Source organism: Pinus tabuliformis, chromosome 5_2 (assembly GCF_031772625.1).
Source record: "Pinus tabuliformis cultivar Carrire ecotype Pingquan chromosome 5_2, CPIR1, whole genome shotgun sequence".
Classification (NCBI taxonomy): domain Eukaryota; kingdom Viridiplantae; phylum Streptophyta; class Pinopsida; order Pinales; family Pinaceae; genus Pinus; species Pinus tabuliformis.
Genome location: NC_142306.1, coordinates 881,516,228 through 881,533,118, shown reverse-complemented (window position 1 = coordinate 881,533,118; position 16,891 = coordinate 881,516,228). Strand labels below are relative to the sequence as shown.

The following is a 16,891-nucleotide window of genomic DNA, read 5'->3' as shown; positions in this document are numbered from 1 at the left end:
ATATCGTACGTGGAATGGATTGCAGTCACTCATTGTGCAACTTGTATGTAATATCTTGTAAATATAATATTTATATTAAATCTTATTTAGTCACTTGCCATTTAACATATGTTGCCCTCTTAACTTCTAATTCCAATATATAGACAATTTGATATTTCTCTACATAAATAAAGCTTTTAATCAAGTTATGTCGAAGCTATATTTTTTTAATTAAGATGGGGCAAAGTCATATAGATGGGCAAATATATTATACATTCAGCATAATAATTTAATAATATGCGTTGACCGAAGGCGCGAGGACCAAAGGCATGAGGACCGGCCACCCCGTCCTCTCAATGCACCTTGTGTAGGGGAGATGGTAATGTAACTTGTGTGAGACTTCAATCAGTGTTGAAACTCATGGTTAGAATTCAACCTCCTCTTTAATAATAACAATATTAAATATTTTCTCTGATGGGGTTGATTAACAAAGCCAACGATGATATCGTGGTAACATGTGGGTATTCATGAATACCACATGGTCAAAGGTGCAGTGACCGACCTCTCCGTCCTCTCAATGCACCTTGTGTACAGGAGATGGTAATGTAACATGTGTGAGACCTCAATCAGTCTTGAAACTTGTGGGAGGTGGCGTTCGTCGACGATTTATGGAGGGTGGCGAGGTTTGCTATCAGACGTTCTGGGTTTGGTCTTGTTATGGTAAATGCAGTTGAGCTTTGAGTGAGGGAGCCACTGTTTCTGACAACACCTTGTCTGGGAGAGGTGTTGTCATCGGCGTCGGCGTCCCATCCTCCACTTACAAGTGTGCGTTCTTTTTAATTTCTAGCTTGATATTCGATTTATGGTCATCACGCGTAGGGAAGGATTCAACCTTCTGCCTCTGGTTTTGTTTTGTTGGTCTTGCTGGGGTCTGGTGGCATCCCCTATGTGCTAGAGTGAAATTTGGCTCGTTGCCTTACATGGTCCCCTCTCGAGGTTCTGCAAGGTCAGGCGATGTCTATGGAGCATGTGTGCTGGATTTTGGGTGGTTTGGTTAGCGGGGGTCTTATTTAGGGAGAGGGACTATGAATTGCAAATCCAAGTCCTTGTTGCTGGTTTGCAATTGTGCTTCTTTGTTTTCATCCTGGGTTCGTTGATTGTGGTCCCACCCACAAGGGTGGGGCGTTTCTTCTCGGTGACATTTGAAGTCACCCACTGGTCAACTTCAACTCATCCCAATGGTGTAGAGTCGAGTGGGGCGTTTCTTCTCGGTGACATTTGAAGTCCCCTGCTAGTCAGCTTCAACTCATCCCAATGGTGTAGGGTCGGTCGTAATGTGTCTGACTCCCTATTTGGCTCGTTCATCTTCGCAACTTAAGCCCAATTTGGGAAGCCCGGGGGGTGGTGTGTCTCCCTCACAAACGGAATTGGTGGCAACTAGCTTTGTGCAGGGTGGTATTAATGCAAGTCGCTTGGGACAGGGGGCCTCTAGCAATCGCGGTGGTAGTAGGGTGAGTCGTTATGGTCGGGTAGTTTTTGATTAAGTACTTGAATGATTGGAAACCTCTGAGTGGGTGAGGCAAGAGGAGCATGTAGAGCTCATTGCCACTTTGAACAAAATGTACTACTTCCAATGCCATGTCTGGGAGCGCATAGTGGTGGTCTGGCGAGGCCAAAATATGTTATCTGAGAAAGTAGAGAAGCTGGAGGCTTGGATGGCCCACTTTGAAAAGCACGTTCAATGCTCCTTCCATCCTCCTCATCCTCCAAAAACAACTCCAAACAACCCAACCTCCAACCTATATCATTTGGTAGTAAATTTATAGAACATCCTAGATGGTAGTCACTCATTGCGTAACGTGTATGAAATATGTTGTAAGTATAATATTTCTGTTAGTCACTTACCATTTAACATATGTTGCACTTCTCACTTGTAAATCCAATATATAGTCAATTTTATATTCTTCTCAACATAACATTATTTTTAATCAAGATGTGTCGAAGTTATAAATGTGTAAGATGGGTCAAAGTCATACAGCTTGGAAAAACGTTTCAAATTATACATTCAACATAATAATTTAATAAGTTTCCTAAATGTCACGTTGTTAATGAAATAAATAATTAATTACTAATCATTTTTAAGCCTTGTAACTTCAGTTTTATAAATAATATGTTTTTTAAGGTTTGTAACTTTCCTTTTATAAATAACATGTTTTTATTAATATAAATATCATATGATTGTAAGATTATATCATAAATAATTTGTTTTTATTAATACAATATATCATATGATTGTAAGATTATATCATTAATTAATTATTTATTTAGTTTAATTAAAATTAAATTTGATATACTCAAATTTATTACATGAGAAATAAGCAGTTTAATTGTTTTAGACTTTTTATGAAATTTAATCTATTTAATTTTTGGTGAGGTCATAATTTTGAAATTTTTTAAGTCACTTGACTTGTACGCATTATATAACTCAAATTTGCAATTTTAATAAATCTTTCCTAAGGACAAAAACATAAAACAATTACACGAGGCTAAAATAAGTAATCTATCAAATTTTGAAAAGTACTGTATTTTCATTATTTTGATAACAAAAATGTATTTAAATAAAAAAAAGATTTAAATAAAATATTGAATATGTAGAAATATATTTTAGAATCCACTTCTTTCTCAAGGATAAAGTATAAGTTATGGTCTTCTCTATGTGGAATAAAAAGATATTATCAAATTGATCCATGTATTATCATCTTTCAGGGATCCTGTAAGTGCAACTAAGAACCCTTGACTTATGACCTTGTTGAATAAGTAGTAGACAATATTCTTGATCCATCTTCCTATAGAGGTGAATCCAATTCTTATCTTAGAGGGAGAAATAATTTCCTTTAAACCAATGAGGTGATCTTCAATCTTCTTCAACCTTAGCTCTGATACCATGTTAGAAATCATTGCTATTAGGATTAGGGTTAGATTTCTCTTTCTTGATAATTACTTGTGAATTATGTTGCCTTATTTTACTTTTTTGTTATATTATCTTTCATCAAGCAATTACCAAATTATGTGTGCATGAAGATCACAAAAACACAAGACATGATATATAGGCACTATGCCAGGGAAAAACCCCTATCTAAGGGAAAACCTAGTCAAAAATCTCTTCCTTCAATAGTTTTCATTGAGACCCTTCTACCTAGACAAAGACTTACTACACACCAAGCCAACCTCTCCTTATTCAATCAAGGAGAGAGAGAGAGAGAGAGAGAGAGAGAGTGAGAGAGAGACCGAAATTTAGATTTTATTCTTCTCCTTCACCTAGAACAAACTGACACTCCTTTTGGACCCTTCCTTTAACTTCACACTTCTTCCCATCTTCCATATTCCAATTTCCAAAGATCGAATTATGCTTGAGAGAGTGAAGAAGGGTCTCATAAAATATACAATGACTATATTGACTCTTTATTAAACCTAGAAGTCCACAATGGGGAATTTGACTAATAAAATGAAGACCCAAGCATGAAACCCATGCTTTAATAAGTCATTGTGACAATAATAAAAATTCCTTTTACAAATACATTTTATGAAGATTGAACTTGGTTACATTTTTTAACACTCCCAACACTGACTTGGAATGGATAAAGGTTGTAATAGACTCGAGGTCTTCATTTTCTCAACTTTATTTTGTTGGAAAACCAAACATTCTCCCACAAACTTCTAAATATTAGATTTAAGGCCATCCAAAAAAAAATACTTCTTGCCTCTATGTTAAGTTTTTAAAAATCATGAGTACCCTCCTAAGGGGGGGTGTGCAATTCCTAAAGAATATTTTGTTTGAGTTAGGAATTCTTACAAATATATAAGAGGTCTTTGTACCATAATGTATCATTTTTCCAGCGAAATCATTCAGATGTACCAGGATATTGCTGCAAATTTTGAATGACTGACCACACCTCTTCATCATTCTTTCATTCATCCCTTGCTTTGGTTATCCACACAAGTTGGATAATAGAAATTTCACAAAGAAATGATTCCACATCTTCATCCTTTCTTGAGAGTGCATCTGTAACAACATTTTTCTTCCTTTTTTGTAGATGATTTCAAAGTCATAACCCAACACCTTTGTCACCCTTTTGTTGGCATTATGAGACAAGTGTTGTCCTTGATGGCAAACCACACTGATGAGAAATCATAGTGCAGAAGGACAGCAGCAAAGAATTGATGATTAGACTATAAGAAGAAGAGAAAGTTCATACACGCAGGTTCGTTAAGCCCAAGTCGCGTGTACACGCAGGTTGGCTTCATTAAAAGCGCGTGTATGTGGAAAACTCATTTTGGTCCATGGCGGTTAGTCCTTGGAAGTTGTGCCTATGGTTTTGGACCTTGGTGTCTCGACGGACGTGTTGATCCCTAGTTTTAAAGTTGATGGTATTGGATTTCTATGGTTGTGGCCCTTGGTATTGAACAAGGCCTAAGGCTATATAAGGATAAGGAAATCATTAGGCAAGGGCATCTGAAATGTCTTGAATATCTGATGAAGCATTAGATCCAGTATGCAGGGTTATGGGTTGATGATGCATTGCTTGATCTGAGCTAAGGAGAGATCTCACCTGTTGATGGAGAACTAGATCTAAGGAGAGATCGGGATCAAATGGTTTGAAATGAACTATCTTTATGATGCTTATTCTAGATCTACATACTGACGCATGTATTGTTCTATAAGTGTTATGAGTATGACTGATGTCTGGTACAGCTGCAAGTTATGAGAAATTATTTTTAGATCTGTACGCGGGTTGTCTTTGGCAAAAGCGCGTATACACGCGGGTTTGATTCATCGAAGTAGCGTATACATTGTAAAGCTTGATATTTGAAGTTGCAGATGGATCTGATGGTTATTACAGAGTTCTGTGTCTGCTCTGTGTTCTGGTGACTGTTGTTAACAGGGTTTCAGTGATTCAGAGTTTGATGATTGTTTTGAGCTTCAATGATAGTTATGGGTCCAGTATGAAAATTGGATGAAAAGTGGCCTTTCAGATTATGTGTTGTGCTTCAGTGTATCCAGTCTGAAAATTGATGAAACGTGGTACCTGGAGGTGAGAAGATTGTAGGCAAGCACCTACGTACTAGTATCTAAGCTAGTACAAAAGCTAAAGGAGATCTTTGGAGCATTGTAGCAGGTAGCAGCCTGCGTACTAGTAAATGGATCGGCTAGTACAAGAGAAAAGGGGGTTGTAGCTCCCGTACTGGTATAAGACTGCACCAGTACAAATATTGTAAAAGGATTTTCTTATTAAGAAGAAGATTGAGATGACTTGCAGCAGGTGGTTTTCACCCACATTGGGTTTCCACCTTATATCTTTGTGTTCATGTGTGTGATGTTCTGTTCTGTTATTCTGCACCTGTTTACTGTTAATATGCTTAATAATGATCTGATGCATTTACTGAAGATTAAGCTAACTGAATTATAAGATCTCTGGATATACGCGAGTTTCATTAGACACAGTAGCGTGTACACGCGGGTTCACTTAATTGAAGTAGCGTATATGTTTCTGAGTATGAAATTGAAAAGTTTGATTGATCTGATAATACTGATTCACCCCCCCTCTCAGTATTATTTCCAACACCTTTTTGTTGTTATTCTGAAGATAATATTTGTTCCAAAAAATATTTAATACTATCATGATTTGTTCCTATCTTGAAGTGTCTTCCCATTAGGTAAGGTCGTCATTGATTTAGTGCATGTAGTATTGCCAACATTTCCTTCTCATAAATAGGTTTATGTAAATACTTTCCTTTGATTGGATGACTTTCAAAAGAAATGGGTCTTCCTTCTTGCATTAAAACCGCATTTCGTGAAGCATCACATTCCACAATAAAAGTTTATATGAAGTCTGGTGTAGCTAAGACCAATGCTTGGCATATTTCCTCTTTAAGATTTTGAAAGGCCTTCGTTTCTTCTGGAGTCCAAAAAATAGTATCAGTAATGATCTTAGAAGCGTCTCGCATAATTCTAAACAAACTTGCAATAATACCCTGTCAAGCAAAGAAATCCTTGAAGATGCTTTATGGTTGTGGGGATTTTCTATTCCTTAATGGATTTAATTTTTTTAGGGTTTATCTTAACACCCTCATGAGATACAAAATGACCCAAATATTCCACCTCTTGTACTCTAAAGAAACATTTGGAGGATTTTCATATAATTGTTTCTCCTCAAATAATTTGAGCACCCTATCAACATGTTGAACATAATCCTTCCAACACTTGTGGTAGATTAGTATATCATCAAAAAATACTAACACGGATTTTCTAAGGAATGGTTTGAAAATGGAATTCATCAAACTTTGAAATGTGGAAGGTGCATTAGTAAGCCCTGTTGTAACATGATTAGTTTTGATAATTTAAATTTGCTGATATATTATGTTTTAGTAGTTTATAAATAATAAGTGGGCCTGAAAGAGTAAATGCACCCTCAAAATGTAAATTTAAGTTTCATTGGCTGGTTGATTTAGTTAATCATGCATTTAAACATGATTAAATGATGTGATAAATTAAATTCAAACATGGTTTACAAACAGATGAGAGCGAATTTAATAAAAACAGAAAGATGTTTTTGTTGATAACATCCTCATGTACAAAAACCTCTCTCAAATTTCTAACAGTTGTTATGGTTTGGGATATTCATATGAAGCTTTGCAGCCATAGTTTCCTGAATTTCCCTGTTTTTAGTTAGAGTTTTCAAATGCAGTTTTCGAGAAAGTGGAAATGAATTTTTAAAACATGAAAGAGGTTTTTGTTAACTGCATCCTCATGTAAAAAAAAATCTCTCATTTTTTTAACAAATATTATGGTTTGGAAGATACACTCTCATCATGTTTAGCCTATTTTTCTGACTGTGCAATGTCTTGTTTAAGCCACCTTTTTGTAGAACATAGTGTGGATAATAAGAGATGAATCTTTGGAAACTGGAGGAGGTTTTTGTTCCTAAGATACTATACTACAAAACCCTCTCTTATTTTTCACACATCTAGCTAGGATTGAGATATTCGAAGGGATGGATAAACCCTATTTTTCATAAATTTGGGAGGAAAAAGCTCAAAGATAGTTAGTGACTTGGAGGCCACCTCATCAAATATGAGTTGCAATCAAATTCGAATTGCTCTTCTTTATCAATAGAAATCCTCAAAGATAGTACCAGAACTCTTCAAATAGTTTTAGTTACCTTTATTTGTGTTCTATTTTTGTAATACAGTTTTCAGATATTTGTAATAGCTCTTGATATTTTTATCAAGATATTTTGGGAGGAAATTGTATAAATACTTCATCAATTGAAGTAATATGTGTGGGATTTTGATGCCAAGGCTCTTCACTTCGTAATAGCGTCTACTATAATATTTCTAATGAAAGCCTTCCAGCTCCAGTTTGACAGAATTTTGTGTTTTCTAGTATGTCTTTCTAGTGTTTCATATCTTATTTCTACACATGTTCAAAGAATTTATATGAAGGTGTTGGTAAGTGTAGATTAAGTCTTAATCTCTCCCATATAAAATAATAACCTTTAGAAAGAGATTAGCGTATTGGACTATTTTTCCAAGATAACTACTCTCTGATTGGTTTTTGCTTTATGCCTTCTGATAGCTATTAAAAGATATTAGCTTATTGGACTATCTGTCCAAAATTGCTCCTCTTAGAATTGGTTTCAGTTTGGCCTTTAGTTGCCTTTGAATATATTTTTTTGGGCTGTATAAATCTTCTACACGCATCCAAATTTCCCTAGTTGTTAAGAAGTATGTCTGACTGCTTAATTATTAGGAATCTCCTTACATTCTTCTATCATAATCCTTGAAAGCTAATTCATTCTGTCAGGCTGGAAGTTGACACGTTTTGAAGGGACCCTATGAGAGAGACCTCTAATCATGAATATGGATCGTCATTAATCGCCAACCCTCCCCAATTAAAACCATAAATATGGCCATTTTTCGTCAAAGTTTGTTGTTCAATGACAGGTGAACAATGTTAAACAAAGCTTCGTAACAGATGAGGGAGTCCCCTCTGGTTCAAGAACCAGCTTGAACCTAAAGGCTGGTTGAATTGGTTTTCTGGCATAGTTTTTGCAGCCAAGGACTGCCTACGGGAAACAGGTACAACAAGGCCAAAAGGCATGACAAAAAATTCATAATGACCCTCATGAGTTCTAAATGTTGTTTTTGAATGTCTTTAGTCTTCATTCTAATTTGATAATATCCTGAACGAAAATCCAACTTGGTGAAGTAAATTTCTCCATTTAATTCATCCAATAATTCATCAACGATAGGAATTGGAAATTTATCTCTAATAGTGAGCTCCCTATAATCTGGAAACATACGCCATGATCCATCCTTCTTGTGCAACAATACTACTAGAGAAGAGAAAGAACTTTGTCTAGGTTGAATTATACCAGCCCCTAACATTTCTGCAACCATACGATAAATTTCACTCTTTTGGGAATAAGGATATTTGTAAGGCCTAATGTTTGAAGGAACACTTTTTAGAATCAAGTGAATCGCATGATCATGATCACGAATAGGTGGGAGGCTTTTGGGAGTCTCAAACACCTTGGAATGATTGTCCATGACTTTTTGGAGATTTGGATAAATATATTATTTTGATGTTTGAACCCCTAGTGAGCATAATTGTACAGGTATGCCACATTGTTCTTGCTTTATAATCTTTGTCATTCCATTAGATATAATTATTTTTCATGGTTTCCCTGCAATACCCCTTAATTCAACTTCCTTCCCTTCCCAAAAAAAATCAAGAAAAGTTATTTAAACTTGAAGGTTATCGTCCCCAAAGATTGTAACCATTGGACTCCTAGTACAACATCAACACCACCCATTAGAATGGAAAGCATTGGAATATTCAATACTGATACCCCCATGTTTAGCTTGATATTATGGCACTTTCCAGAGAAATTTATAGTTCCTCCATTTGAAACCATCATTTGACACTTTGGTGCTGGATATAGGAAGAAATTCAATTTCTTGAGTATCTTATAATGAATAAAATTATGGGTACTATCAGAATCAATCAACACTATTACTTTTTTCTTCCCTATATATCCTTCTAACTTGAGAGTTTCAGAGTTACAAGATATGGTCAGATTCATTTCTTCTTTCTCTAGGGTTGGTTCATAGTGTATTCTCTCCTCTTTCGATGTTTCTTGTTCCTTTTCTTCATCCTCTTCACAATCTATGTAGAATAATTTCTTCTTAGCGCACTTATGACCTTTAGTGTATTTTATATCACAATTGTAACAAAGGTATTTTAATCTTTTTTCCTCCAATTGTTGTGGTGTCAACCTTGTAGGTTGTGGAAGACTAGGAGCAACAACACTTCCATCTTTATAGTTGTGAGTGGTGGACTTCCTTGTTTCCATAATTTTGCTTTCAACTTTTCTTTCCACCTTGAATGCCTTCTCCAATGAATCAGGTTCCCAAAGGCGAACCTCATGTTGAATGTTATCTTTTAATGTCCCTATGAAGACATCAATCCTATTCTCCTCTGGAATATCAGTTACCTTAATATTCAATTTTTGGAAGTCTTCAATGTGCTCCTCCATTGAACCCTTTTGTTTGAGATTTATCAATTGGTTAAAGAAGGTGTTTCTCTTTGTATCTTCATAATGTGCTATCATTTCCTACGTAAACATTGACCAGGTAACAAGTGGTTTATGAGAATATTTAATTTATGGAAGTCTTCAATGTGCTCGGCCATTGAACCGTTTTGTTTTATATTTATCAATTGGCTAAAGAAGGTGTTGCTCTTTGTATCTTCATAGTGTGCTATCATTTCCTACGTAAAAATTGACAAGGTAACAAGTGGTTTACGAGAACAAATCCATCTATACCATACAAACTGATTGGGTTCTAAATATAAAGATCCAATACATATCTTTTGTGAGGGTTGCACATAATGTACATCAAAATATTGCTCCATATGTAGTATCCATGTTACCATATCATTGCCATCAAAATTCCTCATATCTATCTTTAGAATGTGGTGGTTCGTAAACCCCACACTGGAGTCTCTAAAATCATCATTCATATTCTTTTTTGTTCTCATCATGATTTTCATGGATTACCTTGTCACCACCGGGAAGCCTTTCTTGCAATAATTTTCTCAAACCTTCTATTTCTGCTTTCAAACCATCCATCTTAGCTTCCATGCCATCCTTAAAACCTTCCATGTCTGATTTTAAACCATCCATGTCGCCTTTTAGTTTACCTTTGGTTTCTCTTTGTCAGAGTGAAATTTGTTGTACTTGGTCCCATAATTTTGATATATCATGCTGCGATTCTTCCTCTTCATGCGGCATAGTAGATATTTCTAAGGCCTTATTGGGTGTAGAATTATTTTTCTTAGGAGACATTTTATACCCCATTATTGATATCTATGCTTCAATATGCCCTTAGAATCACTTCAAACTGATTTTTCAAACAAACACTATACAATTTTTTTAAAATATACATTTTTTTCTTGATTTTAGGAGCTCGATATTGAAACAGTTGTAACTCTGTAATTGTGGATCTGGAAGTTTCGAAATTACTTCTTTCGGTATCTCTCTGAGTCTTCTTTCCAACCTTGCAAGTCTGATTGATATTGGATTACTCAAGAAATATTTATGCCAAATCTCCCATGATGGCCTGATTATGGATTGGTTCATTAGATTGAAGTTGTAAAGGATGCCATGTATCACTGTTTCTGATCCAGGTGGCTCCAGAGACACACACATGACAAAGAGGGCTTATGCAAGCTTGAAAATCAAAGTGATCAGAATGTTTTTAAACCAAGACCAGAGAGTAGATCTTGTCGTCCTAATCACAGCGGTGTGAATGGTTAATTAATCCGAGCTTGTAGGAGGCCGCAATTTGGACAAAATCTGGCCACTGATTTCGGCCAACCTGGCCAGATTTTGGTCGAATTTATGGCCTGATTAATTTGTCTCCTTCGGGAAAATTTCTAATTTTTAAAAAATGACCATGGATTTTGTTTTTGTTAAAAAATATATATAAAAAAATGGTGGTGGGCCATAACCCTTGCCACCGCTATCGGACCCAAAATAAATTATATTTATAAAAAAAATTGGGCCGATAGGCCGTGACCCCCATCGGGCCCCCAACCTTACCATAACAAAATTAATTTAAAAGTGGCTTGGCGACCATCACCCCACCGAGCCCTCCAACACTCTGCACCATATATAAACATAACTTTAATATGGGGTGGGCACGGGCCACCTCCAGTGGACCCGACCCACACCCTCAAAACCCCAACACCTTACATAAATTCCACAACATAATTAAAAGGGGCCGGTGGGATTTGAACCCACAGTCGACGGGAGGGTTGGCCACGCCCACACAGCGGCCCCACGTTGAATCCATATATGATATGTACCACCCAACGACCCAAAATACCAATGCGCCTCCATTAAAAGATTAATACGCCAACAATAGTGCGGGAGTTATCGGGTAGGCCGCCCAATGTAGACCCAAGCCCCCTAAAAATATGTGTGTTTTTTTTTAAACAATAATGTATTAAAATGGGAGAGGCGGGGTTTGACCACCCGACCCCTCCTCAACTAATGGACATTATTACCATCACGCCAAATGGGTTCCTTGGTTTATCTGCCCAAAACTTTATGTAAGCTCAACATTTACCTAGTTGTTGATCATTTAAATGAATTTAATATAGTTACCAGTCAATTAAGTTCTGTAGGGGTAACTTTTGGTGATGAAGTTAGGGCTCTATTATTTCTATGCTCATTGCCAGAAAGTTGGAATAGTTTAGTTATGGCCATTAGTAACTCTGTCTCTGGATCTATTACTTTAAAGTTTCATGATGTTGTCGGTGCAATCCTTAGCGAGGAAATGCGACGGAAAAGCTCCGGTGAGACATCAGGTAATGCTTTGACTGCAGAGACTAGGGGAAGAAAAATGGAAAGAGGAAAGAGCCCTGGATATCGTAGTAGGTCAAGAAAAGGCAGATCCAAGTCCAGAGCGGGGATAGTGTGCTGGAAATGTAGGAAGAAAGGACACCTAAAGAAAACTGCAAGTCTCGGAAGGGAAAAGAAGGAGATGCACAACAAGAAAATAATCATGAAGCGAATGTAGAAGGTCATGTGTTGTAAAATGATTTGATTCTTTCTTTAGAAAATATTATTGATGCCTAGGTGGTAGATTCAGCGGCCTCATTCCATGCCACACCTAATAGGAAACATTTCCATGATTATGTTCAAGGAGATTTTGGACAGGTTCAATTGGGTGATGATAAACCTTGTAAAATCATTGGAATGGGTACAGTATTCATAAAACAACAAAATGGAAATCAATGGCTATTGAAGGAGGTAAGGCATGTTCCATATCTAAAGAAAAATCTTATTTCAACAGGGCAGTTGAGAGGTGAAGGTTGTGTGACTACTTTTACAGATAAAACCTGTAAGGTCACTAAAGGATCTCTGGTAATAGAAAAAGGAGAAAAGGTTGATACATTGTATTAGTTCAATGGTATTTCTAATTTTTGTTAATGCTTTAACCTCTACAGGAGAAGATACGGCATTGTGGCATCATAGGCTCGGGCACATGAGTGAGAAGGGGATGCAAATTCTTCACTCAAGAAATTTGTTTCCAGGTTTGAAGCATGTTGATTTAAAATTCTGTGAGAATTGTGCTTATAGAAAACAGAAGAGAGTCAGATTCCTCAGAGTTGGGAAAGAAAAGAAGAGAAAAAAAGTAGAGCTTGTGCATACAGATGTATGGGGACCTGCTCAGGTATCATCTCTTGGTGGCTCTCGTTATTATGTTACTTTTATTGATGATGCAACCAGAAAAACCTGGATTTATTGTATTCGAAATGAATCTGTTGTATTTGATACCTTCAAGAAATGGAAATATTTGGTTGAAAATGAGACAGGAAAAAGGTTGAAGTATCTCATAGTAGACAATGGAGGTGAATATTGTAGCAAAGAGTTTGATAGGTACTGTTTAGAGAATGGAATTCGCAGAGAAAAGACAGTTCCAGGAACACCACAAGAAAATGGTGTGTCAGAAAGAATGAACATGACAATCATGGAGCATGCAAGGTGCATGAGATTGCGTGCAGGATTGCCTTTACAATTTTGGGCAGATGTTGTAGATACTGCTATTTATCTAATAAACAGAGGGCCTTCAAGTTCCTTGGATGGTGGTATTCTAGAGGAGGCATGGACAGGTAAAAAGGTAAACTACTCTTTCTTAAAGACTTTTGGTTGTGAAGCCTTTGTCCACATTAATAAAGAAAATAGAACAAAGCTTCAGGAAAAATAAAAGAAATGTACCTTTATTGGATATGGTGTTAATGATTTTTGTTATCGTTTTATGATTATGAAAAACACAAAATCATTAGGAGCAGAGATGTCATATTCAATGAAAAGGTTCTATATAAGGATCAACTACAAGAAAAGAAACAGGAAAAAGAAACAAAGAATACACAGTGCTTGACGAGATCACATAAAAAGTGATGGTGCTTGAAAATCATAATGATCAACATCCAGAACAACAACCACAATAGCAACAAGCACCTCAAACACCTAAAAGTGGTGTTAGAAGATCAGCAGGATAAGTAGACCCCTTGAATGATACTCTCCTTCATTATATTATGTATTGTTGACTGACTCTGGTGAACCAGAATGTTATGAAGAAGCAGTACAGGTAGAAACCAGGAAGAAGTGAGAGCAAGCCATGAAAGAAGATATGGAATCCTTAGCACATAACCAGACTTGGGACTTAGTCAGGTTGCCTGTAGGAAAAACAACAGTGCAGAATAAATGGGTTTATAAGTTGAAGGAAGAAGATGGAGGTAGAAAAAGGTATAAATCTAGACTTATGGTGAAAGCGCTTGCATAGAAAAAGGGTATGGACATTGATGATATATTTTTCCCATTGTTAAAATGACTTCAATAAGAACTATTTTAAGTCTAGTAGCAGCTGAATATTTGCATCTTGAGCAGTTTGATGTAAAGACAACCTTTGTCCATGGGGATTTGGAGGAAGAGATATATATGTAGCAGCCACAAGGATATGAGGTAAAAGGGAAGGAGAAACTAGTGTGTGGGTTGAAGAAGAGCTTTTATGGCTTAAAACAGGCTCCAAGGAAAAATGATGGCAGCTATATTATATTATTATTGTATGTAGATGACATGCTTGTCGCAGGTTCTAACATGAAGGAAATAAATGTGCTCAAAATAAAATTGGCGAACTCATTTGCAATGAAGGATTTGGGTGTTGCAAAACAAATCTTTTGTATGAGAATAACTAGAGACAGGAAGAATCGCAAATTAACATTGTCTCAAAGTGAGTACATAGAAAAGGTGTTGAAAAGGTTTAATATGAAGAATGCAAAACCAGTTAGTATACCTTTGGCTAGCCATTTCAAATTAAGTAAGGAGGAGTGTCCCAAGACTCAGGAAGAAATGGCTCATATGTCTAAAGTTCCATATGCATCAGCAGTTGGAAGCTTAATGTATACAATGGTCTGCACAAGGCCTGATATTGCACATGCAGTGGGAGTTGTAAGCAGGTACATGAACAATCCAGGAAAAGAACATTGGATGGTGGTGAAGTGGATTCTCAAGTATTTGAGAGGTACCACAAATCAAGCATTATGCTTTGGTGGTTCAAACATTGCTCTATAGGGATATGTTGATGCAAATATGGCAGGTGATAGTGATAACAGGAGGGGCACAACAGCGTATGTGTTTACTGTAGGTGGAACAACTGTCAGTTGGGTTTCAAAAATGCAAAGTCTTGTTGCACTCTCAACAACAGAAGCAAAGTATGTTGCTGATAGCAGAGGATGATCACATGGCTAAGGACTTGCAAGTAGTCAGGAAAAGGGAAGAATAATTAGCATGATCCACCAGAGTAGAGATGAAGAAATCCATACTCTCTGAAGTAGCGGCTCTTGACAGTTATGTATGGGTTCATATATGGATTCGTGTAAATTAGAGTAAGTGGCAAAAGTGGAGAAGAGACTCAGCAAGTTCTAGCAGCTGTGTTGCTATTGCAAGCTTCTTTGAAGCCCGTGATATGGAAGCCATCTGTAAAGGTTCCTCCCATCTCTGCAATACGAATTTCTGTAATAAAGCCTAGAATTGATTCTCATCAAAATTACGTTGGAATCGAAATAGAAATGGTACTATATAGATTGAGGGTATCCAAACCTCCTCTTAAGTAGGGCCACTGTAAATAGTGAAAAGAAGCACAAGTTGGGGCCATTTTGGAGGGGACAAATGGCTTTCTTCCACCCACCTAAAGTCAGGTTGAGTTGCTGCTTCTGAGCTATTGAGTAGGAATGGACAGGAGAAAATAAATAAATACTCATGCTTGCTTGCTACTTCATGGATGCATTCACTGCAATTTGAGAGCAGAAAGATATGAATATTGTTAGTTCTTTTGCAGTGGGAAGAGAAATCTTGAGCACCTCTCATTTGGAAGACCTTGCGCTTTCTCACTCTTGTGAATGCAATGGACTACTGCTTAGATATTGGGAGTGGGGCTACAGCCAATTTTTGCCCAGCCTCTTGAAAAAGGTTGTTCAAGAGGTGAAATTGGTCATCTCTTTGCCTCAATCTTTCTGCGACATGGAGCATGAAGTTGAGCGTCTGAACAATCTAAGGCATGATATAAATTTGGAGCTCGCTCAAGTAAAAATGAACCCTAAAAGAGTAGTGAAAGCTTGGCTGGATAAGGTGGGCGAGGCCATTGAAAGTTCAAAATCTATTCACACAGATTACGAGCAACACAGAAGGTGCCTAAGTTGGTGTCCTAACTGCTTAGGCCTCTACAGAATCAACAAAGATATCAGAGATTGGAAAGTAACTATTGCTCAGCTCCACTCAGAGAAGGATTCTAATTTTCCTCCAATCGAGGAATATAGGGATTCTAATCTGCCTGCCCAGTTGCAAATTTTGACCCCTGAAGCTGGTTTTGTAGGAAATGCAATAAAATCTTTACAGTCGGAGGTTGAGGAGAGGTTGACAGAAGATAGCAACACCCGAATTATTGGTGTGTATGGCATGGGGGGTGTCGGTAAGACTTCGCTGCTTCAGACCATCAACAATAGCCTCAAGGTACGGAGTTCTTTTGATCCCATCATTTGGGTAACAGTTTCCAAAGATTACGATATCTCAAAGCTGCAAGATTGCATAGCCAGTAGATTAAACTTACAGCAAAAATTCGCTGACAAATCTGATTTGGAAGGGCGAAAGCATAGGATATGGTCTTATTTAAAGAATAAAAGATTTCTTCTTCTCCTAGATGACTTGTGGAAGACTCTTGAGCTGCAAAGCCTAGGAGTGTCAATGAATGACACCGGTTCTAAAGTTGTTTTGACTACTCGAAATAAACGAGTATGTACCAGTATGGGAGCCAAAGATCCAACAAAAGTGGTACCTCTGTTGGAAGAGGAGGGTTGGCGGCTATTTTCTAGGCGAACAAATTCTCCACAGGGAATAGAAGGCATTGCAAGGCAAATAGCAGGAGAATGCAAAGGTTTGCCTCTCGCTATAAATGTAGTTGCTGCTGTAATGGCAGATAAAGTTTATCCACATGAGTGGGAACATGCTCTACTCTAGATGCAAACCATTGATAAGATGTTTTATGCGCTGCACGAAGAAATGGACGAGAAAGTATTCCGACATTTGAAATGGAGTTACAATGTTCTGCCAGATTATTTGAAGACGTGTTTTGTGTGCTTCGCAGCATATCCCGAAGACATAGAAATCTACTGTGAAAAGTTCATAGACATGTGGATCACAGAAGTCCTGGTGAACAGTAGTGGAGAGAGATATTTGCTTGATACTGCCCACAATTTTATCGACTTCCTCTGAGATCATTGTTT

The 16,891-nt window shown here is 37.1% G+C and overlaps 1 protein-coding gene across 1 annotated transcript; it reads left to right on the top strand.

Annotated features, from left to right (window-relative positions):
• The first annotated feature begins 15,632 nt into the window (after positions 1-15,632).
• Positions 15,633-16,625, top strand: LOC149162127 (disease resistance protein UNI-like). The gene has a single exon (XM_089435104.1). The coding sequence runs from the start codon at positions 15,633-15,635 to the stop codon at positions 16,623-16,625; it is 993 nt and encodes a 330-aa protein (XP_089291230.1).
• The last annotated feature ends 266 nt before the right edge of the window (positions 16,626-16,891 follow it).